Source organism: Spermophilus citellus, assembly GCF_964194105.1.
Source record: "Spermophilus citellus genome assembly, chromosome: 19".
NCBI classification, from domain to species: Eukaryota; Metazoa; Chordata; class Mammalia; order Rodentia; family Sciuridae; genus Spermophilus; species Spermophilus citellus.
Window position 1 is genome coordinate 15571526 of NC_138201.1, and position 25808 is coordinate 15597333.

At 47.0% G+C, this 25808-nt stretch overlaps 1 protein-coding gene across 3 annotated transcripts; it reads left to right on the plus strand.

Annotated features, from left to right (window-relative positions):
- The first annotated feature begins 115 nt into the window (after positions 1 to 115).
- Positions 116 to 25796, plus strand: TATDN2 (TatD DNase domain containing 2). Of its 3 annotated transcripts, none has more exons than XR_014019868.1 (8): positions 116 to 792; positions 906 to 1322; positions 8026 to 8514; positions 17716 to 18594; positions 22790 to 22917; positions 24482 to 24665; positions 24863 to 24959; positions 25083 to 25215. XR_014019868.1 is itself a non-coding variant. In XM_081276066.1 (8 exons), exons 2-7 carry the CDS (start codon positions 912 to 914, stop codon positions 25221 to 25223), a joined length of 2232 nt encoding a protein of 743 aa, XP_081132192.1. In that variant the 5' UTR covers positions 117 to 792; positions 906 to 911; the 3' UTR covers positions 25224 to 25258; positions 25411 to 25796. The 3 variants fall into 3 exon arrangements, 1 of the variants encoding a protein (XP_081132192.1); XR_014019869.1 differs by lacking the exon at positions 24863 to 24959 and adding an exon at positions 25411 to 25796 and having other exon boundaries at positions 117 to 792; positions 25083 to 25304; XM_081276066.1 differs by lacking the exon at positions 24863 to 24959 and adding an exon at positions 25411 to 25796 and having other exon boundaries at positions 117 to 792; positions 25083 to 25258.
- The last annotated feature ends 12 nt before the right edge of the window (positions 25797 to 25808 follow it).

The following is a 25808-nucleotide window of genomic DNA, read 5'->3' on the forward strand; positions in this document are numbered from 1 at the left end:
GTTAGGTCCCGCCTCCACGCCGTTTGACCAAGAGGAGAGCTCCGTCTTGCTCGGAGTTCCGCCCCTTGCCTATTTGAGCAATGGGCTTTCTCCGTTCGGCGCAGGTCCCTCCTCCGCCGCTTGCTGGGCCGCGGGCCGCAGGGCTCCTTCCGGGGGGCGGGCGCCGCGGCGGCCGGAGTGGTCGTTACGCGGGCGGAGGCCGGGCCTGGCTGCAGGACGAGGGCTGGGGGCGAGTGAGCGCCCAGGCGGCGCGGCCGGGCTGGCGTCTCAGCCGCGGCGGCAGGGACGGCTAGACGGCCGGACGGGGTAGGGGGCTGTCCTAGAGGCGGCGGGCGGAGGCGCCGCCAGCTCCCGAGCGGCGGCGGCGGGCGCCCCTTTCGGCCCGGGGAGGGTCGTCAGGGCCGCTGGAGCAGGGCGGGCTGCGGAGCCGGGTCGGGCCCTGCTCTCCGGCCCGCCCTCGGCGGCAGGGCCTTCCCGGCCGCACACCCGGCCCGAGGGCTGCGGTTCGGCCGCCATGTGTGGACCTTAAAGCGTCTGTGGAAGCGCTTTGACATCTGTGAAGGGCTTTGTGTAGCAAACTAAATTGAAGCGCTTAGCAGTCCCGGAAGCGCTTTGAGGTCTGCGAAGTAGCGCGGTGCAAACAGAAGCGCTTGGTGATTACGGAAGCACGTTGTGGGTTTAGGAGCCAACCGAAGCCTTTAGTGAATCTCTAATCGTTGGGACTTCTCCGAAGCGCTTTGGCATCTCTGAAACCTTGAGAACTGTGATGGGCAGTGGAAAGAAGAGGGAAAGGTCAGTGAGGCCACCCCGTGGCCTTGACCTTCTTTCTTTCTGGCTTTCCTTACCTCGGGGGTCGGGTGGCGGGAGGGCTGGTGTTGGAATCCAGGCCCCCTTTTGCCTTGCAGGTGCCCATGGCGTCGGAGAGGCGCAAGGTCAAGTACCACTGGAGCAGCACTTCGGAAGGCTGTCCCAGCAAGCGCAGCTGCCTCTGGGAGCCCAGTGATGTGGCCCCCTCCAGCCGGTCAGCTCACAGCTCTGCGTCGCGTTCACGAGGGGGCAGCAGCTCCAAGCGCCTGAAAGCACACAAGGAGGACGATGTGGCCTGCTCGCCGAGGTTATCCAGGAGCTCAACTCGACGCAGAAATTCCTCTTCCTCCTCCTCTTCCCATTCCTCGGGCCCAGGTGTGGGCGGGGCCGCCTCCAAAGGCTGCCTGATTCGGAGCGCTCGCGCGTTCCTTTCGTCGAAGGGAGCCTCTATGCGTCCTGCCAACCCCTCCCTAGAAGAAATGGCTTCTCTAGAGGAGGAAGCCTGCAGCCTTAAGGTAGGTAGCTGCCACGCCGTGCAGTCGGCGAAGCTTCTTCCACGTGGCTTGAGAGATTGGGGATGGGAACTTTGGTGGGAGGAGACTCAAAAGGATCTTGTCCTTCAAGGTCTCTGGGGTCTTCCCTACTCCACCCAAATGCGGAAGACTAAGCAGTCTGCCAGGGGTGGCCTGAAGCTAGGTAAAGAGGTACTCTTCAAACTTGGTAGCCTTATGGAACTATTTGGAAAGCTTTAAAATACTTGTGCTTGCTTCCCACCCCAGAGAAAAGAGATTCTACTGGACCGAGGTGTAGTGTGGGCTTCCACATTTTTTACCTGCTCCCTAGGTAATTGTAAGTGTGCGGCCTGGCTGGAGAATCACTGCAGTAGAAGGTGAATTGCATGCTCAAGTGACAGATGAATCTGTTTTAGTTGGTCATTTTAAGGAATGTTTCCTTTGTATCGAGCTACTCTGAAGCGCAGAGCCAAGGAATTTGGTTGTTGGTGTGGCTTTGCACCAAAGTCATGGTTTCCAGCATTTTGGGGTTTTTTGTTTGGAAGTGGTTTTTAAGTTGTTTGTTGTTTTTTTCTCTTTGGGGAGAGGAAGCCAAGTCTAGTTCCCTATTGGAAACACACAGAGGGTTTCACATGTGCTTGAGGCCCACTGGGGAGTGCTTGAATCAGATTTGAAGGGATTTATTGAAGGCCTAGTTTGTGTGGTGCAGTGTCACAGGTGTGTGTGATTCTCCTGTAACAAAGACCAGTCTCCAGTTTGCATTGTAAGTTTTGGAGCTTCAGGCCTGAAAAAGTGAGGGGGGACTGTATGTAGGAAAAGTGTGTTTATCTTGGGGATCCCTTTGCCTAAGTGCCAGATTTTATCTGAACTCAGCACGTGGATTTTTTTTTAATCAGTTAATGAGCTGAAAAGCTGTCTGGCATAAGAACATGGAATATGATTCAAATGTAAGTCACGTAAATATGGGGCTTTGCTCATACAACTTGTCATTAATCCCTCCGAGTGGAATTGGACACATTAGCCAAATAATATTAGTCGATTATAATTAGCTTCACTGACAAGCCTCATGTCAAGTGGAGGAATTTAAGCTTGTCAGGCAGGAATTTATTTTACTTAGTTTCAGGTGTGCTGCATCCCAGACTGAGGCTGTGCTGATTGGGGTTTAAGACTAGAGGGTGTGGCCAGGGGTGGAAGTGCACACCTGTAATCCCAACAACTCAGGAGGCAGAGGCAGGAGGATTGCAGGTTTAAGGCCAACAGTCAGAAATTTAGTGAGACTCTGTCTCAAAAACTAGAAGGGACTGGGAACTAGAGTGCCTCTGGTTCAATTTCTAGTGGGCCTGGGAGTTTAGGGTGTGGCTCTGGATGGGTCTAATCCTGGGGTGAATCCACATTTTTCTCATCAAAGTCAAAGGAGTTTTAGCCCTACAGGATACACCTGTAATCCTAGAGACTCTGGACAGTGAGGCAAGATCGAGGCCAGCCTGGGCAACTTGGACCTTGTCTCAAAATAAAAAGGGAGGGATGTAGCTCAGTGGGAGAGTGCTATGGATTGAAACACATTGCTGCCAAAAAAAAAAAAAAAAGTGAAGGACTCTTGATGGCAGAACCCAGTTTTAATAGTTTCAGTAAGCACCTGAGAGTAACTGTGTGCCAGGTGCTACTGGATCCCTGAACTCTGATCACATTGTAGTGGGAGGATTGGCGGTCACATGACTGTTCCACAGTGTGGTATATTGGAGCAGAGAGCCTAGGATGGATGCTGGAGAGCTAGGCAGGGCAGATTACTGCATGATTTTAGTAGCCAAGGGAATTTGGATTTTATTCTAAGCAAATTTGGATTGTATTCTAAGCCATTAAAGAGTTCCTATAGGGTTCTGTGCAGAGGAAAGGCAAATTGGCATTGTAGAAAGATTGTCATGCTGAGGGAAGATAACAATCTAATTGTCCATTTCTAGCCCTGCTAAGGTCTCCCTAGAGCTGTATTTATGTCTCTGGTACTTTTCTCCTCCATCCATGCCTTTCACCTTGCACTGCAGTCCTATGAGAACTTTTTTGACTGTTAAATCCTAATGTTTCTGAGCAGGCACACCTAAGGGGCACTGACAGAAAAAGCATGCCCTTCCAAGGTCACCTTGCCCACCTGTTCTCCTGTGTCTGTTCTGTAAACTTTGAGGGATACATATTTGGCTTTGTGTGCCCCACAACTTTCAGCACAGTTGTGTGTGTCAGGATATGAACATTCAGAAGGGAAGATGTTTGAATATTTTTAGTGGTGCTGGGCATTGAACCCACAGCCTCATGACTGATAGGCAGGTGCTCTACTGGCACTGAGCCACACCCTAGCCCCTGGGCATTTCAAAGTCATTAGAGATTCCTGATGGCCAATCTCATTTTGATCCTTCGTTGACTCCAGGGCAACTGAGAAACTTTCTCAAATTCTAATGTTTATAATCCCTCACTTTAAAAAAAAAATATTGCTTGGCATATTTATGGGGTAAATGTAATATTTCAGTGCATGTACACAATACAAAATGATCAGATTGGGGTAAATGACATCCATTGTCGCAAACACTTATCATTTCTTTGGGTTGGAAGCATTTAGAATCTATGATCTGGAGGTGTGGCTCAGTGGTTGAGTGCTTGCTTCTACTTGGGCTCAATTCTTAGCACTGGCAAAAAAGAAAGTAAAAAAGAATTGTAGATTTTACATATTGAATTTAAGTTTATCAGTCATAGAATGTAAAATAAATATGCTTTAGTGATAGAGCACATACTCGGCATGTGCAAGGTCCTGGATAGTAAAAATCCATTTTACTAGCTGTTTGGAAATATACAGTTGTTGTCAGGGCCTTTCTTTGTGCCCTGGATGATGGGGAATTTGGATAAAGGTGGAATATGATGCTCAGAAGTTTGGGATTTATTCTATAGACAAATGCAGTGCCTTGTAAGGGTTATAAGCAGAGGCAGGACATTGCGGGATTTGCTGGAGAAGAGATAGGAGGGAGCAGGAAGGGAGCCAGTTAGGAAGCGTGGAAATTGTTCTAGGCCTCAAGGGCTGGAGTTCTTGCCTTCAGAGATGCTCAGACCACGTGGTGCTGCCAGGGGAAAAACCGGGAATTGTTCCTTTTTAAGCCAAGTGATTTCTTTTTTTTTGCATTTTCTGCCTAGGGTCTGCCTCATCCTAACTTTTACAGGTTTCTTTCACTTGAACTTGCCTAGTGACCTTCATTTGGTTCTTGTTGTCTCCTGCCTCTGCAGCCTTTGTTAGTGTTTCTCACTCTCATAGTTTCTCTACTTTTCTCGCTTGGTTTCCAGGGTGTTGGGAGAACTTGAGTTTGAGTCCTGTTTTCTGCCACCCATAAGCCATGTGGCAGTTTCCCTCTCTATAAAAGAGGGATGACCGCTGCAGTAGTTCTATTCATTATAAATCCATATGAAAATGTAAGGTATGTTAGCATATTTCTAATTTTTCTTTCTCCTTTAACTACAGTCTTGATCTTTATAGCTGGAATTGGCCAACAGCTGGTGCCTGGATTGAAGGTAGCCTGCTAGGTCCTTAAAAGTTTGGAAGACTCCTTTTAAAAAAATTTTTTTTTTTTAAGAGCGAGAGAGAGAGAGAGAGAGAGAGAATTTTTAATATTTATTTTTTAGTTCTCGGCGAACACAACATCTTTGTTGGTATGTGGTGCTGAGGATCGAACCCGGGCCGCACGCATGCCAGGCGAGCGCGCTACTGCTTGAGCCACATCCCCAGCCCTCCTTTTAAAAATTTGACTCTGGGATGAGGTGTAAATCAGTGATAGAGAGCTTGACTGGCATGCAAGAGGCCCCGTTCCCATCCCTTACAACACTATAAACACACAATTATAACTCTGGAATGGGGGTGTGGCTCATAGTAGAGTGTGTGCTTAGCATGTGGAAGCCCTGGGTTCAGTCCTCAGCACCACAAAAAACCACCGAACTTAAGATGTAGGTAATGTCTCCCTCCCCCACTATCTCTTTATCATATACATAAAATAATGCATATATATGTATGCATTTATTTGCAGGGGTCAGGGAAATGGAATCCATGACCTTGCATGTGCTAAGCAGGTGCTCTACCACCCAGCTGCATCTCTCGTTTTATTTTTCTGCTTAGTATTTGTCACTCTCACATAGGTTTCACCAGTTTGTCTTGCCAATCCTCTGGTTTTTCTTTCCCTCACCAACTGGAATATAAGCTCCAGGAAGCAGGCAATTTGTGTCTTTTATTGCATGTTAAACTCCAGATCTAGAACAGTGCCTGCTGGCAATAATTAGTGCTGAGTACTTGCTGAATGTCTGAGGAGTACATTAAGAGATTCCTGGTTTCGCTTGGAAAAACCAGAATCCATAACTCTGGGTGGGTTCTCCCAAATGTTGGCTTGAGGTGAAGAGCAACTACCCCCTCAGTGGGTCCCTTCCATGTTGCCTTGCACCTGGCCTGTGGGGAAGAAGAAGGCAGAAATGGAGAAGCGGCTGAAGGCAGGACAGGGCTTTAAAGGATGAGTCCCAACACAAAATGGGACTAGCACAAGGGGGTAGCATGAAGTGGAAATGTGACATGCCAGTGAATGTCTAAGAGGCTGTGATGGGCCAAGGGTGCAAAGGTGCCAGGGAGCTGGTGATAATAAGAGACACAGGTACTGTAGAAGCGAACTTGGTAGTTAGCTGTACAGCAGGCCCAGAGGTCATCAAGTTTATTTTTTATTTTATTTTATTTTTTGTACTGGGGATTGAACTCGGGGGCACTCAACTACTGAGCCACTCCCAGCCCTATTTAGTATTTTATTTAGAGAGACTCTCACCGAGTTGCTTAGTGCCTCGCTTTTGTTGAGGCTCGCTTTGAACTTGATATCCTTCTGTCTCAGCCTCTTGAGCTGCTGGGATTACAGGTGTGCGCCACCGAGGTTGGCTATTTTTAATATTAGATATTCATTTCACTTTTTTTTTTTTTGCGTAATACCTCGAAAAGCACCCAGGTTTTGCGCATGCTACATAAATGTTCTATCACTGAGCAACAGCCCCAGCCCCAGCCCTGGGCTGCTGCTTTGCATTTATTATACTATTGGCATCAGAGCAGTCTCATGATTTTTCTTTTTTTGGTGGTGTTGTGGCTGGAGCCCATGGCCTTGTGCATGCCAAGGGTGCACTCTACTACTGAGCCACACCCCAGCTTACAACCTCATGTTTAAAAAAGCCATGGTATTTTGTAGTGTCTGCTTATTGATGGACATCCCTTGGAGTAAATTCCACTTTTCTGTTGTGGAGGAGTGTTTGCTTTTGAGAGGAATTTAATGAGTTAGAACCAAAAATTATAGGGGTTGTAAAATACATTGGGATAAAGATAAGTCCAGGTCATAGCTAGGGAGATTTGGAGTTGTATTCTTTTGGAATGGTTCTTTGTGGGGGGAGATTTTTATGGCTAAGCCATGTCCCCAGCCCTTTTTATATTTTGTTTAGATACAGCGTCTTGCAAAGTTGCTTAGGGCCTTGCTGAGTTGCTGAGGCTGGCTTTGAACTCATGATCCTCCCCTTGCATCAGCTTCCTGGGCTGCTGGGATTACAGGTGTGCGCCATCACACCTTCTTATGGAGTGTTCTTAATGCCAGGCTGGTATTAGACTGGATCTGAGTTTTACAGGAAATTAAAATTGCAGATAGCCTAGTTTTTTCTTTCTTTTTTTCCCATTGGTACTGGGGATGGGTCCCAGGGGTGCTTTACCACTAAGCTACATCCCCAGCTTTTTTTTTTTTAAAGAGAGAGAGGAGAGAGAGAATTTTTAATATTTATTTTTTAGTTGGCGGACACAACATCTTTGTTGGTATGTGGTGCTGAGGATCGAACCCGGGCCGCACGCATGCCAGGCCAGCGCGCTATCGCTTGAGCCACATCCCCAGCCCCCCAGCTTTTGTTATTTATTTTGAGGCAGGATCTTGTGAAGTTGCTGAGACTGAATTTGCGATCCTCCTGCCTCGGCCTCCTTGGAGTTTTTGGGATTACAAGGGTGCACCACCATCGCCAGGCCAGTCTAGCTTTCCCTATGGACTCCTGGAGTGAGTGGGGCCTGAGAGGCTGAGACTTCACTTAAGTCTCTAAGGACATGGGCAGGGAGGGTCTTGGGAGAGTGGTCCTGTTTCCAACACCAAGATTCTGGTTTCTAACACCAAGGAAGGGTGATGCAGGGCTTTAAGAAGGCTTGGGTGTGGTGGGAAAGCTCATTGAGGACTCCAGAGGCTGGAGTCTGAGAAGTTGGAGTTTCTTGGTACTGCCTTCTGGAAGCTCACCAGGTCCTCAGGTTTCCTTGGCTTTTAGGTGTGGGACTGGGCTGGCTGGGGATCCTGTGAGCTGCTGTTTGGTGTCTGTTGTGAAGTATGTGCTGGTCGTGGGCTTCCAGGAGCTTGTACCTTCCAGTGGCTGCAGTAAGAGGGGATCATCTGATGAGCTAAGGAGGTGTGGACAATTAGAATAGCTGCCCTGCAGTTCAGTCCCTTCCACAGCAGCACCTCGTCAGTGGGTGGGACAAAACCACCCTCCGGAGAGGAAAGTGACCTGTCTTTGAAATGCTCACTTTCCATTTGACTAGTGGAACCACTGCTGATGTCCCATTTGCCAAGTGCTTCGTGTTTGAAATTCTTTTGGGACCACCTTTTCTAAGTCTTTGTGGTTTCTTTTCCCCGACCAGGTTGATTCCAAAGATAGTTCTCGTAACTCCATGAACTCTGAATTTGCAGCTGAAGCTGAGGGTCAGAATGATGGGATGGAAGAAACAAACAAGGTCCAGAAAAGGAAGAGGAATAGGGTTGGGGACCAGGGCTCCGCAGTGATCTACTTGAAGGCTCTACAGGGCATTCTGGGGAAGTCCATGCCCAGAAGGAAAGAAGCTGCTACCCCAAGGGTGAAGCCAAGCCCAGGAGTGCGTCCCAGCCGTGCCGAAGGACCAGCCGGAAGTGTCACGGTCTCTCCTCCTCGGAAAGAAAAAGAGTCGCCTCCAGAGGTCAAAGCGGAGGAGGAACCTCCTGACACGAGCAGCTTCTGTGACAGGAGGGTGATTGTGGACCCTCAGGAGAAGCCAGTTGAGGAGCCACTTGGTGACCGAAGGACAGTCATTGACAAGCCCTCTCCCCCGCTAGAATTTTTGGATGACTCCGACACTCATTTAGAAATCCAAAAGGTAAGTATAGATAAAGCATGTACCAAGCATCTGGGTTTGAAGATCTCTTTGATTAAATGAATGTTTTCTAGTTTGCTGTATGATATTTTACCTGTCTGTCTATTGTGGTTCTGGGGATCAATCCAGTCCTCATGCATACTAGGAAATCACCCTACCCTTAGCTACGTCTCTAGCCCTCTAAATGTTATTAACTAAAAGCGGAACTTTACTTAACTAGGACTCCAGGAAGCTAGGTGGTGATTATCTTCCAACATTCCTTTTTTTTTTTTTTTTTAATTGTAGTTGGACACAGTAGCTTTATTCAATTTATTTATTTTTTTATGTGGTGCTGAGGATTGAACCCAGGGCCTCATCCGTGCTAGGTGAGCACTCTACTGCTGAGCAACCACAGCCCACATTCTTCTTTTTTTTTAATATTTTTAGTTATAGATGAATGTAGTACCTTTATTTTTATGTGGTGCTGAGGACTGAACCCAGTGCCTTACACATGCTAGACATGTGCTGTACTACTGAGTCACATCTCCAGCACCCAAGATTCCTTTCAGAGTTAATAATAAACCTCAATTTATTGTCCCCCCCATCCTGCCCCATTTACGTGTTTGTTAGAATATGGGTTTGATTGCTGTAGCAAAGCCCAAATGGAAGTGGCTTTAGTTGTAGAGGTTGGGCTTGAGTGATGACTCCTCAGCATCGTGGATCCTGCTGCCATCCCTCCATAGTCTTTTGGTGTGAGATGGCTACTCTGAGAGGGCTCGGAGTTTATGACATGAATACTCGGCCAGTAGGAAGAGGAAAAGAGTAATGCGCTTCATCCCTTTTTTTAAATTTTGGTACTGGAGTTTGAACTTGGAAGCTTTCCCTCTGGGCCACATTCCTAGTACTTTTTATATTTTATTTAGAGAAAGTGTCTCCCTAAGTTGCTGAGGCTGGCTTTGAACTCATGATAATCCTGCCTGAGCCTCATAAGCCACTGAGATTACAAGTGTGTGCTACTGTGCCTGGCCATTTCCTCCCTCTTAAGAGCTTATCTCCAGCCAGGTGCCAGTGACTCAGGAGGCTAAGACAGGAAGATCACAAGTTTGAGGCCAGCCTCAGCAATTTGGCAAGGTCCTAAACAACTTAGTGAGACCCTGTCTCAAAATCAAAATAAAAAGGGTTGGGAATATGGCTCTGGCTCAGTGCTGAAGTACCTCTGGATTCAATCCTGATACCCCCCCCATAAAAAAAAAAAAGTTATGTGTCACATCTGCCCAGACCTATTGAGAAGAGCTGGAAATCTGGCTAACACCCTAGCGCAAGGAAGGCTAAAAAATGATCTTCATTGGGGCAGACTTGCATCCACATCAGTTTCTGTGGCTATAATAGAAGGGAAGGATGATAACCGGAGGGAAGCTAGTGATTTTTAATATAGCTTTTGTGGTGGGGGAAGGGGCTATTCCCCTGTTGTCCCCATTTCTGCCCATTCTTTTTTTTTTTTTGTAAAAAAAAAAAAAAAAAAAATATATATATATATATATATATATATATATATTTTTAGTTATAGATGGATAACAGTACCTTTATTTTAATGTGGTGCTGAGGATTGAACCCAGTCCCTCAAATATGCTAGGCAAGTGCTCAGCCACTGCACTACAACTTTAGCCCCAATTTCTGCCCATTCATCACTGTTGCTCCTCAGTGGCAACCTATTTCAGCTTTCTTGCTGCTGTGACCAAAAGGCCGGATGAGAACAATTAGAGAAGGAAAAGTTTATTTGGCTCATGGTTTTAGAGGTGTCAGTCCACAGATGGTTGATTCCATTGCTCTGGGCTGGAGGTGAGGTAGCACATCATAGTGGAAGAGTGTGGTGAAGGAAGGGAGCTTAGGACATGGCAGCCAGGAAGCAGACAGCCCCACTCACCAGGGACAAAATAAAGACCATAGGCATGCCCCTGTGACCCACCTCCTCCAGCCACACTCCACCTGCCTGCAGTCACCACCCAGTTAATCCCTGTGGGGTTAATTCACTGATAAAGTTCTCCTAACCCAGTCATTTCACCTCTGAACTTTCTTGTATTGTCTCACACCTAAGCTTTTGGGGGTGTCTCGTATCTGAACCATAACAGCCCTTATCGGCTCTTCCAGCTCTGTGTTTTTGAGTTGCCTCATATTTCTAAGTAATATTGTGCTGTTACTGATTTTTCAGTTTTAGAAATCTGTGGATGTCACCCACAGGGCCATGAGAATTTAGTTTTCTGCTTCCTTTTTTTTTAAGAGAGAGGAGAGAGAGTGAGAGATTTTTTAATATTTATTTTTTAGTTCTCGGCGGACACAACATCTTTGTTGGTATGTGGTGCTGAGGATCGAACCCGGGCCACACACATGCCAGGCAAGCGCGCTACCGCTTGAGCCACATCCCCAGCCCCTTTCTGCTTCCTTTAATAGCACCCACACTGCAGCCTCTCCATGGCATCATTTCTGTGCTTGTTTTTTGCAGTATTCGGATTGAACCCAGGGTGCTTTACCATTGAGCTACATTTATCCCCAAACCTTTTTTGTGTGTTATCTTGAGGCAGGGTCTTGCTGGCTTGCCCAGGTTGGCCTCTAACTTTCAGTTCTCCTGCCTCAGCCTGCTGATGGGTGGGGTTACAGGTGAGCACCTCTGTGCCTAGCACAGTTTCTGTCTTCTGTTGTGATGTCTATCTGCCAGGAGGGCCTGGAGCCCCAATATGGCTGTTGGAGTTCTGGGAGTCAGGCCGAGGGCAATGCATGGGTTTCGTTGTCTAGCAGGTATGTGTTGTTCCTGACTGTTCCATAGTCATCTTTCCCAAGTATGAACCTTCTCTTTTGTTGAATGGAGAAAAGGCACACTCATTTGCCTGGGGAGGAGCAGGTAGCTGGGGGATCTCCATCTCTACTTCATTTTGAAGGTCTGGTACCTTCTTCATCTTCTTGGAGTCCTGTAGTCTATTTCTGGATTTTCTCCCTGTGTTCTTAGGTTTTGGCCATCTGTGATCTGCTAAGCCAGTAACCATTCATGTGTCTGCTATCTAGCATCCAATTTTTTTTTTTTTTTTAAAGAGAGTGAGAGAGGAGAGTGAGAGAGAGTGAGAATTTTTTTTTTTAATATTTATTTTTTAGTTCTCGGCGGACACAACATCTTGGTTGGTATGTGGTGCTGAGGATTGAACCCGGGCCGCACGCATGCCAGGCGAGCGCGCTACCGCTTGAGCCACATCCCCAGCCCCTAGCATCCAATTTTTATTTAGTTGCTGTTTACTCTTTATGCTTTCTCCATATAGCTTTATTAAGCCTTTTCTTTTTTCTTTTTTTTTTTTTTAAAGAGAGAATTTTAATATTTATTTTTTAGTTTTCGGCGGACACAACATCTTTGTATGTGGTGCTGAGGATCGAACCCAGGCCGCACGCATGCCAGGGGAGCGCACTACCGCTTGAGCCACATCCCCAGCCTTTTATTAAGCCTTTTCAAATGCATTTCCTGTGATTTTTAGAAGGGTTTTTAGGTGGGAAGGACAAAAACCACACGTGCTACATATAATTGGAAATCCCACATGAAGGTTTTATAAGCTAATTTCCCCACTAAATGTACATGGTGGTTGTGTTTTCTGTCCTGTAGATTTTTGTCTTGTTTCGTTGCCTACAAACATAATCATATGGATGAAAATTTCAGTTACATCCACACTCGTCTATTTGTTTGACGGGTGCTTGGGTTGTCTCCCTTGGGTATAGGGTGGATTAACACATGCATGAATGTTGGGATAGCATCAAATCATTTGGGTCCAGATCCTGGCCCTGCTGCCTGGATTGTGATACTGAGAAAATCACTCACCCTTCTTGAGCCCTGGCTTCTTCCTCTGTCAAAAGGGATAGTTCTTCAAATGTGATCACAGTTAAAAATAATACAGGGGGGACTGGGGATGTGGCTCAAGCGTGCTCGCTTGGCATGCGTGCGGCCCGGGTTCGATCCTCAGCACCACATACAAGCAAAGATTACTTGATTATGTAAGTCCTTCAGGGATTTAGATGATGACATGGTAAGTTTGTGATATATACTTCTACTTAGATGTGTGGTTTTTTGGGGGGGGGCGGGGGCGGGTTCTCAACCACTGAGCCACATCCCAGTCTCATTTTTGTGTTTAGAGACAGAATCTTACTGAGTTGATTAGCACCTCACCATTGCTGAAGCTGGCTTTGAACTTGTGATCTTCCTGCCTTAGTCTCCCGAGCTGCTGGGATGACAGGTGTGCACCACAGCACCTGGCAAGACGTGTGTTTTTTTGAAATCACTTTTTCCTCTGATTCTGCCGTTTCCCTACTTTTACATTTCCTTAAACAGCTTCATCAAATCTTTTCACATGTCTTTGACGTGTGTCTTTGTTGTCACTAGAGTTACTTTTTGAATTACTTAATGTGATTTTCTGAACTTCCCTGAGAGAATGAGAGATTCTGACTCAGAAGGTCATTGATGAGACCTGGAAATCTTTCTTTGTTTTAAACAAATACTGAGCCCTGGTTTTGGAAGTTTGGAAGTTTGGAGTACAGTCAGAAGACACCATCTGTCCTTCCATCTGAATTGGAAATTTATTCTTTTCTTTTATGGGATGGAACCTAGGGCTTTGTGCATGCTAGGCAAACCCTTTATCACTGAGCCACACCCTCAGTCTCTTTTTTGACAGAGGGTCTCACTATGTTGTCCAGGCTGGCCTTAAATTCCTGGGCCCAAACAATCCTCCCTCTGCCTCCTGAATAGCTGGGACCACAGGCATGTGCCACAATGCCCAGCTGCAATTTTTCCTTTTTCATTTTTAAGTTGGTATGTTATGAACATAACAGTAGGGTTTGTTATATATTCTTACATGCTGACAGTGTAACAGTCTAATTTGGCCAATGTCATTTTCCAGTATTTTCCCCTTTCCCTCCCCACCTTCCCCCTTGGAATTTGATTTTATTAACTCTTACATTTTTAAACCTTTTCCTGGAAAATTTAAAACATTTATGAAATACAGCTACACACCCACTGCTCATCTGCAGCAGAACTCCCTCTAGTCCTGCTAGTCCTGCATTGCTGTATCCCTTTTCTCTTCACGAAGTATTTTAAGGCAAATCTTATCTCTCATATCTTTTCATCCATAAATATTTTGGTATGCATCTCTAAAAGGTAAAGGATCTTTATATATTAAAAAAAAACAAACCGAAAGCATCCTCATAGGTTTATCATACAGAAACACTCTCTCCCCCCCCTCTCCCCCCCTCTCTCCCCCCCCTCTCCCCCCTCTCTCCCCCCCCTCTCCCCCCTCTCTCCCCCCCTCCCCCCTCTCTCCTCCCCCCTCTCCCCCCTCTCTCCCCCCCTCTCCCCCCTCTCTCCCCCCCTCTCCCCCCCCTCCCCCCTCCCCCCTCCCCCCCTCTCCCCCCGCTCTCCCTCCCCCTGCTCTCCCCCCTCCCCCCCTCTCCCCCTCTCTCTCCCCCCTCTCTCCCCCCTCCCTCTCCCCCCTCTGTCCCCCCTCCCTCTCCCCCTCTCTCCCCCTTCCCTCTCCCCCCTCTCTCCCCCCTCCCTCTCCCCCCTCTCTCCCCCCTCCCTCTCCCCTCCCTCTCCCCTCCCTCTCCCCTCCCTCTCCCCCTCTCTCCCCCCTCCCTCTCCCCCTCTCTCCCCCCTCTCTCCCCCCTCTCTCCCCCCTCTCTCCCCCCTCTCCTCTCTCTGCTCCTCTCTCCCCCCCCTTGATTGATCAGTTACCCAGTCAGTGATTAAATATCCCATTTTATTTGAAACAGGATCCAAATAAGAGCCATATGTAGCAATTTCTAAATATGGCAAGAATCTTAGTCTCTAGATTCTTCCTTCTCCTTGTTCCGATTTGTTTGTTGTAAACAACAGGGTCATTTGCCAGGCAGTTTCCTGTAGCTGAGATTTTGCTGATGAGATGTAGCATTTTTAGATTCTGCATATGGTCCTGTTCCTGGAAATTTTACTTGGTATTGTAGCTATTCCCATCACATTGCAGGCACACCGATTTTTCCTTCTTCCTGGAGTTGTTTTGAGATTATTACAACAGCACCTCCAGCTGGTTTTCAGGTTCGTTCTCTCTCTCTCTCCCTCTCCTCTCTCTCTCTCTCTCTCTCTCTCTCTTTCTTTTGGTGTGGGGGACTGAACCCAGAGCCGCGTGCATGCTGAGCAAGTACTCCACCACTGAGCTACACCCCCAGCCTGTGGTTCAAAAACAGAAGGAATTTAGTGAAAAGGAGCTTTCTAACACTATCTTGTTTTCCTCTGAGATACAACTCCAGCCCATGGCTTATTTTCTTGAGGAATAAATTTTAGTGCAAAATCTGACGAAACTTCTATATTTTTGGTCATTCTAATCACATTAACTTTTGTTGTTGGGGGGAAAAAAAGTAGAATATTTCTTAATATACAAGAAGATTTTTAAGATATTAAGATTATTTTATAAATAGTACAATCAATTTAAGAGTGGCAAGATATGCCTCTATAGATGTATCTACAAAAGACCTGGATTGCAATTATGCTAATTATGTGAGACCATACGAGAGACTTAACTCCTAGGTGTACATATGCTAAAGTAGAGGGACAATTCCTGTGATTGTGCCAGTGTCTCTTACTGGAACATTCAGGAAAAGCAAAATAATACTCCAAAATTTGTTAAGCTCAGGCAAGATTGCAGTGTTTCATTATCTAGGTTGATGGAAATTTTTCATTATAAGCAACCTAGTCTTCAAAGGATTGTTTTCCCTTATAGATTAATTTTTAAATATGTATTTCTCTGAGTTATAGGTGGACACAATACATTTATTATATTTTTATATGGTGCTGCGGGTCGAACCCAGTGCCTCACGCATGCCAGGTAAGCGCTGTACCACTGAGTCACAGCCCCAGCCCTTTAGATTAATTTTTAAAACTTTTTTTTAGTTTGCTTTTTATTTTGGTGGTGCTTGCAACCAGGGCATTATACATGCTAGGCAAGTGCTATACCACTGAGCTATACCCCAGCTCGTTTTGTTTTGTTTTATTTTGAGACAGGGTCTTACTAAACTGTCTAGGCTGGCCTGGGATTTGTGATCTTTTATTTTTTTTAAATGCTGAGGATTGCATCCAGGGCTTCTTGAATGCTAATAAGCATGTGCTTTACTACAGAGCTAAACCCCCAGCCTATCTTCCATTTTAGAAAATATTCTACTTTTAAGATTTCTGTTCCTCAAGAAAGCAGTAGCAGAAATATAACTGGCAAGTTTAAAATGGGAAATTTATCATTCATTAATTTTTGTTGCCAATATTTATTTTTGGAGTATAGATGAAGATATGAAGAATTAGTATAGACGATAGAAACTTGTTTTTCTGTTTTAAATCAATTTATCTGAAATGCTGTTTTAGTAGTGATTTATTATTTTTTACCAGAGTGCTGGGTATTGAATCCAGGGGTGCTGTAATACTGAGCTACATTCCATGCCCTTTTTATTTTTTGTTTTGAGACACTGTCTTGCTGAGTTGCTGAGGCTGGCCTTGAACTTGTGATTCTCCTGCCTCAGCCTCCTGAGTAGCTTGGATTACAGGTCTGTGTCATTGTGCACAGCTGAATTTATTTTAACGTGTTATATTTACTTATAGAAACACTAAAGAAAAGGTCTCCTGCTCAAGCTAGCTGATGCTGGGAATGTAGATGGCTTTATTAACGAGAAACTGTGAGACTGAAGTATTTTTTGCATAAGTTTTTATCTGTTTGCTTTAGTACATTTCTCTAGGCCTTGTCTACATCAAAATTATTGGAGAATTAAACATAGACTCCTTTGCCCTCTCTGGACCTACTGAATCACAGTATCTCAGGGTGGAGTTTTTAAGAATGTTTTTAGGATGCTCCTCTGGGCTGGTCAGGTAGCTCAGTGGCAGAGCACTTGCCTAGCATGCATGATGGGTTCCATCCCCAGCAATGCCAACAAGAAAAAAGATTCTCTTTTGTTGGTGGGGGTGTGAAGCTGAGCTCTGGAACCACTGCACCATTTATTCTACAGTGTAGTTCTGTGGATATTTATGGGCATTTCCTGTTTGCCCTGCTCTGTTCTGGGCATATCATCTGACCTTGCAGAGCCTGTGTTCTATTAGGGCTAAATTGATTTAATGCAAGATTTGGTTGTTTAGGTAACTATCACTGGTTAGTGGCTTCAATAGAGTTTTATTTTGCTTTCAATTTTGTGGGTCAGGAATTAAAAGTCTGGATTGGGCAGGGTCTCACCTGGCAGCGGGTGGCTGCAGTCCTCTGGCTCACCCAGGCTTGTCAGCCAGGTTGTGGCCACCTACTGATACCTACGTAGCAGGCTTTTTGGCAGAGTGTCTTAGTTCTGTATCAATTCTCCCCAGTGCTGGCTTTGCCGAGGAGCAAGGTGGGAGCCCCATGAAGGTACACTACTTCTCTTTTGCATTCTAGTGGTTGCAAGTGAGTTACTAGTAACCCAAGGCGAGAGTTACAGATCCCATTTCCCAGTGAGGGGTAGTGTCAGATAGCTGGAGGGTACATCTTAGTTCCAATGGTTGTGGTTTTGCGTCTTGAAGGTATTGGAGCTGTTTTTCGGCATCACTACTTTCTCAGTGTTCTGGAGAGCACTGTTCCCAAGAGGGATCATTAGAATAAGGACACAGGTGAAGCATCTCCTTCAGGGTGGCATTATAACACCATGATCATGGGTTTATTCCCTGAGCCTTCTGTGTGTCACAGCTGCCGCCTGGCCCACTTCTGAAAGTTGTAAGCTGAGGAGCCATCGCAAGGCCTCCAGTGTGGCCTGAGAAAGGAGCCAGAGTTGGTGTTCTTCTGGTGCCTGTGTGTATCAGTCTGTTTGCTGCTGCTAATAACACAGGGTCACAGCCTGAGTAAGTTATAAAGAGGGTTATTTTGGCTCAGTCTAATGGTTTGGATCTTGAGATTAAGAGGCCATGTCTGGCGATGGCCTTGCTGGTAGAGACTGAGGTAGGGCAGGGCATCACCCCCACGTGGTGAGAGACAGGGAGTCCGTGTCGTCCAGTCTCTTCCTTCTCATGAAACTACCATTCCTCCATCTTGGGGGCTCCACCCATCTAATTAGGTGAGGATCTCACCTAATTCCAGCCAGTTAGAGTGGCTGCCCATGTACCCCCAGCATTGACAGAGTTCTGTTCCCACGGGACAGTTGACCCATTGGTGTTTCTTTTCTTTTCTGCAGCATCAGGAGAGGGAGGTGGTGATTGAGCACCCCTCTTCAGGAAGCGACTGGTCTGATGTGGATGAGGTCTCCACGGTCAGATTCTCTCAGGAGGAGCCCATCTCGCTGAAGTACTCCGCAGTTCCAGAGCCTTCTTCCTTCCCCACTGATTATGTCATGTACCCCCCTCATTTGTACAGTAGTCCTTGGCGTGACTATGCCAGTTACTGGGCCAGCAGCCTCAAGACTCCTGGCCATCCCTCTGTGGGCAGCAGCCAGGACACGGTGCAGGCTGGGACAAGCAGCCACGGCCTCCTAAGTGATTATCCCCCCACCTCCACAGTGAGCTCCCAGAGCACCTCCAGAGACCTGGAGGCCACGAATGAAGGCAGATCCCAGAATTCCCGTTCCTTGCGTTTCTCCAGAAGCTCCGTAGAAGAAGTGAAGGAGAAAAGAACATTCCGAGAGGAGTCTCCACCTCGTCCCTGTGGTGGTCAGGCATCTGGCTCTCTGCCACGGAGCCACTGGGAGTCCAGCCTGGAGGAGGGCTTCATAGACACCCACTGCCACTTGGATATGCTGTACTCCAAGTTGTCTTTCAAGGGGACCTTTACAAAGTTCAGAAAGATTTATAGCAGCTCCTTCCCCAAGGAATTCCAGGGTTGCATCTCTGACTTCTGTGACCCTCGGACACTGACGGACTGCCTGTGGGAGGAGCTGCTGAAGGAGGACCTGGTCTGGGGGGCCTTTGGCTGTCACCCCCATTTTGCACGTTACTATAGTGAAAGTCAAGAGAGAAATTTGTTGCAGGCCTTGAGGCACCCCAAGGCTGTGGCCTTTGGGGAAATGGGCTTGGATTACTCTTACAAGTGTACTACGCCAGTCCCAGAGCAGCACAAGGTAACCAGGCTGTCTGTGGTCACTTGTTACGTTTATGTCTTTATCCCTTTAGCTGTTGAGACCCAACAGTGAGGTTTCTCTATTTCTAGAACTAACGAATTTATAATTCCTGTCCAGATCTGTGGATGTCATTTGTCAAATACTTTACAAGCCATTTCTTATCTTTCAGCCCTTTTTGAGTCTCTTGTTTTGTGGAAGTGGGGATGGTATCTAGGCACCGAGCTGCGCCCCAGCTCACCAGCATGCTTGGGGACCAGGGAGGAGAGGTGTCTTCCGACTTCTCATGGCTAACAGCAGCATGAACCTTTCCTTCTTGGAAAGCAGCCAACTTTGGGTTTTGTTTTTGTTTTTGTTTTTTAAAGTTAAATATGTTCATTGCAGGATATTTGAAAAGTGCCAAAAAATTATGTGTAAAGATCATTCTCATTCACCCTAAGATTTTGACTTGCTATCTGGTCATTCTTTTCCGCCCAGTACTTTTTGAGCATGGCGTTGTGAGGGTAAAACTCCTTGCAGCATTTCAGTGGAAGTTTCTGATTGGGGAGAAGAAAGACTCTCTCCCCTTGTCCCACCTGGTGCCCCAGGTGGAGTTTGTAGCTGGACAGTGTCACTCTCTTGGGATTGTATAGAGGCTTGCTGGGTTGGTCTGGATCCCAGTAGTCTCCAGGACTGGAGTGGAAGGTCCCCCTGTGCAGAATTTGGCTCACCCGCTTCTCCTTCAGTGCTGTCACATCTGGCTCGAAGTGTAATTTATTAGCTAGAAGTGAAGACTAAAACAGCTAAGGTTGAACACAGGGGAAAATAGATTTTTAGGAAAATGAAACAAATGTTTAATATTCTGCTTTCACAACTGGTGTTTATGGTGCAGGGTGGCGATGATATGGAAAGAGCAGCAGTTCAAGCAGAAACACAGAGGAGTATTATACTGTATAGTATAGCTGATGCTCAGTGGATGCTAACTTGGTGCCAGGAAATGTGATAAGTATTACACAGTACCTTTTTTTTTTTTTTTTTAAACTATAAGGATCAGCAAGTGTGGTGGTGTGTTCCTATGATCCCAGTAAGTAGGAAGCTGAGGCAGGAAGATCACAAGTTCAAGGCCAGCCTCAGCAATTGAGCAAGACCCTGTCTCAAAAAATAAAAAGGACTTGGGGTGAAGCTCAGTGGTAGAGCACCCTAGGTTCAATCCCAGGACCAAAAAAACAATAGCAATAAAACAAACAATTGATTTCTATTATCTAATATTTTCTGGAAGGAGTAGCGGGGAGAGAGTAATGCTAAAGAATTGGACATAAAATGGGTAGTTATGCTGTTAACCAGAGCTAACTACTACTTTTTCCTTGTGTTGTATTCCCACATTTAGCTATCTAAACCTTCAAAGGTTGGTGTCTAACTTGTAAGTTGCACACATCAGACAATAGAATTCTTTGGTTCAAAAGCCAGAACGGAGCTTCCTTCCCCTCCCCGATGCGCCTGCCTCCATTTGTGCTGGACTGGAATTAATTGTGGAGGTAGCAAGTGTGCAAGCAGTGCCTGAGGCTTCCCCCAGGAGAGATGGGTTAACTCTCCATCCCTGGAAATAATGGCTCAGTTGGGAAGCAGAGTTCATGCAGGCCATGGAAGTAATTATGCTGGGTAAATAATTTACCTGACTTTCATTCACTCTTCTTTGTCATCTGATGAGAACAAATGCTTGTAAAATAGCTCCAGCCACAAGTTCCTGTATGCTAGAGAAAGCTTCCTCCATCTTTAATGTATTTGGATTTTTTTTTTTTTTTTTGGTACTGGGGATTGAACCCAGGGGCTCTTTACCGCTAATTTATATCCTCAGCCCCCCCCCCCTTTTAAAAATTTTTTTAGGTATAGGTGAACACAATATTTTTATTTTAATGTAGTGCTGAGGATCGAACCCAGTGCCTCACGCATGCTAGGTGAGCGCTCTACTTCTGAGCCACAACCTCAGCCCTTTTTATTTTGAGACAGGGTCTCACCAAGTTGCTGAGGCTGGCCTCAAACTTGTGATCCTCTTGCCTCTGCCTTTTGAGTTGCTGGGATTATAGGCGTGTATTTATTGGGCAAAATTTGAATATTTCAAGAAACATTACACATTTAATGTTATTTCCCTTGGAAAGTTGCAAGGGATAGTGGTGGCTTGCCTTAAAATTACCTATCAAAAATCAAGGAAATGTGTATTACATATAATGTGCTTTTTTTTGTACTGGGGATGGAACCCAGGGATGCTTAACCACTGAGCTGCATTCCCAGCCCTTTTAATATTTTATTTAGAGATAAAGCCTCACTAAGTTGCTGGCTTTGACTTCATGATCCTCCTGCCTGAACCTCCTGAGCTGCTGAGAGTACAGGTGTGTGTCACTGCGTCTGGCACATATATATGCTTCTTAAAAAAAGGAAATTACAAAGGGAATAGTGCTGAGAACCACAGCCGAGTCAGGATGGCACCAGAAGGAGTGGTTAAGAGGTGATGCCAGTGAGCCATTAAGATGATGATAATTAAGTTATAATTGCTGTGACTGGATGATGCTGGATTGGGACAGGCTGTGTATTGAGTTGTATATGGACCCCTGCTGTCCGGCAATAGGGTGACTCCAGGAATAAGGTGGTTCCTGCTGCCTCGGGCTCTCCCTCGGGGAGAGTTCCCCTGAAAGTGTGCGTGCTTGCTGCTGGTGGAGTTGGGCAATAAAGGAGTTCCTGTTTGAACTACAAGTGCCTCGTGGCAGCTGGGTTATTTTGTGCCCAGCCAGACTGTGGCAGAATAGTTTTGAATTTCTTTCTAGTTTTAAAAGTTTTGCCATTTCATTTAACTATGTTTTGAAAAATATGCTTTTTGATAGCTATGCAATGTTCCACTGCAAGGTTATAGTTTTTTAGAGGCATCAAGTAGAAGGTGGAATTGGAGTATTTTAAACCTGCCTCTGAGGGTTCAGGGAGGGGCAGATGAACAGGCAGCAAATGTATCTGGGCCACACCTGTAGTTGCTACCTGCTCTTTAAAACCCCTACTGAGCATTCTATAACTGGTGCCTGTGGTCATTTTCCTTTAGTTGAAAACACAGGTCAAACTAAAGGTGCATCAGAGTTAGTATTGGCTAGTGTCACTATTGTAGGAAGAGGTGGCATGAGAATTAGACTTGTAAATGTCATTTTCTGGTCGATATCACTTGACTCTTGTTACCAAAAATGTCTTCGTATTCACTGCTAAAAATGCAAACATGAATTATATTCTACAGTTGAAAAAACTGCTCATGGATGCATTAGGTTTCAGATGTGATGATTTGCTCAGAATTAATACTTGCGTTCTTAATCAACCTGGTCTTGTTACAGGACAGAACATTACATTGTCAACAACATGTGCATTTTACTAGCAAGGATTTAAAAGTGGCTAGAGTTAAAAAGAATGGAGTGGCTGGGCAAGATGACGCATACCTGTAATCCCAGGGGCTCAGGAGGCTGAGGCAGGAGGATTGCCGAGTTCAAAGTCGGCCTCAGGCACTAAGCAACTCAGTGAGACCCTGTCTCTAAGTAAAATACAAGACTGGTGATGTGGCTCAGTGGTTGAGTGCCCCTGAGTTCAATTCCCAGTTACCCCCCCCCCCTCGCCCCCCAAAAAAAGAATGGGAGTGGCTGTGTAGGTATTGACCTAGAAGGGTATCCAGCTTGGGTCAAGCAAAGGAGGCAAGCTGTAGTAAATAGTGTTTATTTCTTTGAGAACCACCAGGCATTATGCTGGAGGGTACATGGGTGTACAGCCCTTTTGCATAGGGAAAGATTTGAAAGTTGGTACCTTCTTGGTAGTAGAGGTGGGCACAGCCATGTGCAGGACTTTAACTTTGCCCTTTATGTTCTCCATCCCTGTCTTGCTACTATATCCTAAGTAAGCCTTGTGAGCAGTGACTGGGCACCTGCTTCCCTGTTGGCACTCTGGCACTACAGCTTCTGGCTGCCTGTCACTTGCCTTCCCCACCTGCTGGGCCCCTGCAGCGCCTCCTGTAGGAGCTTGTGTATACTGCAGGTGCTTGGAGCACTCCCTAGCTCTATAGAAAAAACCCAGTATGTGTCTGATCGTCACTCTATTATATCATTTGAAAATGGAGAATTGGGGACCACAGGGGCTCAAGAAGCAGTGGGCTCTGAAGTGCTACTAAGCGGCCGGTGTTTGTCCCTTTGTCTCCTCCCAGGTATTTGAGAGACAGCTGCAGCTGGCCGTGTCTCTAAAGAAGCCCTTGGTCATTCACTGTCGAGAAGCCGATGAAGATCTGTTGGACATCATGAAAAAATTTGTACCTTCTGACTACAAGATCCATAGGTCAGGAGGCTGCTGCTTCAGCGGGACATGAGGCTCTTCCCTGTCTGGGACATTAGTTGGAAAGAGGAGAGCTCAATGAGGAACACAGTGGTCGTGTGTCTTTTCTTCTCTCTTTTTGAGGCCCCTTTGGGATCTGAACCCATATTATGTCTTATTCAGCATGTTTTCTGAGGAGTCAAGTATTAAGTTGAACCATGTGAAGCTTCTGAGGATTGAGAAACTTGCTTGTTTTTTTGCTCACAGTGACTTCATTTCGCCTTTGGTTTGGGCTAATACCCTTCTGCCAGTGGGCAGAAAGGGGATTTCAGTTCTCAGAAATGAGGACCACTGACCCCAGGAGAGGCTGTGGTGGGGTCCAGCACATGGCACTCTGGGGCACCAGAAAAGATACTACTTTCCTGTATTGAATTTGAAAACTTCTCCCCCCACAGTTAGCATTAAAGTCCCAGGGTGTGTTTTATCTGTATGGCATCTTTAAGTTCTTCAGCTCAGTTTAGTAAGCTGCCTTGAACTCCTACTACCTGTGTGTACCAGTGGTGGCCTGGCTCAGGGATGCCCCAGGGGAGCTGCCCAGATATACCTGGGTCACTTTGGGCTTTTGTGTATGTTGAGAGTGGACTGAGCTGGGCTGTGCACAGTTGGGCCTTTATTTTGCCATGGATGGGATGGTCAGGAGGTGATGCCTGAGCTGGGTTTTTTTTTTTTTTTGTACTTGGGATTCATCCAGGGGTACTTAACCACTGAACCACATCCCCAGCACTTTTCTTTAATTTTATTCTGAGGCACAGTCTAGCTGAGTTGCTTAGAGTTTTGCTTAGTTGCTGAGGTTGGCTTTGAACCTAGGATCCTACTGCCTCTGAGCTTTCTTAATGATGGGTAAGAAGGGAGTCCAGAGCCCAGAAGGGGCCTTCTCAAAGCAGAAGAGCAGGTGGGAATTTCAGGCCTCTGCTGCCTTTTGGGTGCCTAAGGAGACAGAGCAGGTGGCGCACCCCAGAAGAGGGACATAGGCCCTCAGCTCTTATGAACTGGTTGGATTTTCATTGCCTCTTTTTGGGCTGACTTTAAGGGAATGTGAGTGGTGGTAGGCACACCAGGGCTAATTCAGCCCAACGGGGTATTGCTGGAGGAAGCCCTGAATTTTTAGGTGGGGTAACTGCGTATGTTGCACTAGGAGCGTTAAACAGCTGCACATTTAGAGAAGAAAATTCACCTATGGCCCATTCTCCAATGTGTTCATAGTTCAACAGTAGGCCTCACTGTTACGTACTTGGGAGGACTGGTTTTAATTCTTTAGGTTCCTTTGTGCTGCTGCTGTGTGTTCACAGTGGTGGTTTTAAGTGGGTGTATCGTGTTGTGCAGTAGGAGAGGGGCTCGTGAGCACCGCTCCCCCAGTGGCAGCTTGGGTCTGGTGGTGTTGGAACCCCCTCTTGTGTGTGTACTTACTGTGGCATTCTTCCCTTGGATGCAGCCTCTCCATTTCTGGGACTCCTAAAGGGGGTGACCAGCTTTAGGGTTGCTGCCAAGGGCACTAGGGGCAAGCCCTGACCTAGAGCTCTCCCCACAGGCATTGTTTCACCGGCAGCTACCCGGTCATTGAACCCCTGTTGAAGTACTTTCCCAACATGTCAGTGGGCTTCACGGCAGTCCTGACCTACTCCTCCGCCTGGGAGGCCCGGGACGCTCTGAAACAGATTCCACTGGAGAGAATCATTGTGGAAACGGATGCCCCTTACTTCCTGCCTCGCCAGGTAGGGGTGTCTTCAGGCTGAGTCGAGGCACTGAAGAGAGAGGGTGGGGAGGGTGGTGGTCATCCGTTAGGGTTGGCAGGGCCAGAGCCCCAGTGACTTCCAGGCCCCACCCTGGGCTGTGTAGATGTTTCCTTGTTGCTCTGCAGAACCGAAAGTCAAGGGGGCTGAGAAGCTGAAGGGTAACCGCTCTCTTCCAGGCAGTGCAAAGCCCTACCCTGTAGAGGGCAGTCCACGGAAGCGTGGGACCCTGCTCACCCAGAGCCCCCCTGACTAGGACTCTCCCTGCACCTGCAGGTAAAGGGGTCTCTGCAGGGCAGCCCCGAAGAGGTCCTTGCTGGGGAAGGGACGGGAGGGAGTCCTGCGTTCCGGCTGTGCACAGAAAGCACAGCGATGTTCTGAATGTTTGGTGTCTTCCAGGTTCCCAAGAGCCTTTGCCAGTACGCCCACCCGGGCCTGGCCCTGCACACGGTCCGAGAGATTGCCAGGGTCAAAGATGAGCCGCTCTCCCGCACACTGGCCACCTTGCGTGAGAACACCAGCCGCCTCTACAACCTCTGAGCAAGGAGGGTGCCCTCAGGAGTCGCCCAGGAAAGGTCATGAGATTCACATGATGTGCTCTGTAAAAATCAGGAGAAGAAGGTCTTTGGCTGCCTTATCTTAACCTAGACAATGTGAACACGTGAGTTTGATGCCTGACTTGTGCTTAATGAACTTGGCCTGGAACCGTCTTCCTTCTCTCTTCCAGACCCTGCAGGGCGACCAGTGGTCCCTCAGAACATTGGCTGACCTCCAGCTCCACCTGTGTCCTGGGTCAAGGATGTGTCTGCGGAGCCCACTGGGACAGAGGGAACCAGGACAGGCTATCTGCTTGCGACCTCGCCTCAAGGCTTCAGCTTCTGGCTGGCGGATGGGTGGCTGCGGAGGGTAGGTGCTGCGGGAACAGCATCTGGGCTCTGCTTGCCAGCCAGGGTGCTCCAGGGCAGTCAGCAAGAGCAGAGTGTGACCGAGGCTCTAGAGTGTGCCAGTCTGGGTCTCTGTTACCTGCAGCCTGTGTTTTAAGCAGTGTGTGAATAAAGTCGCCTCCTGCTCGCCGCAGTACACGTGGGCGTGCAGCTGGGCCCCTGCTTCTCAGTTATGGAAATG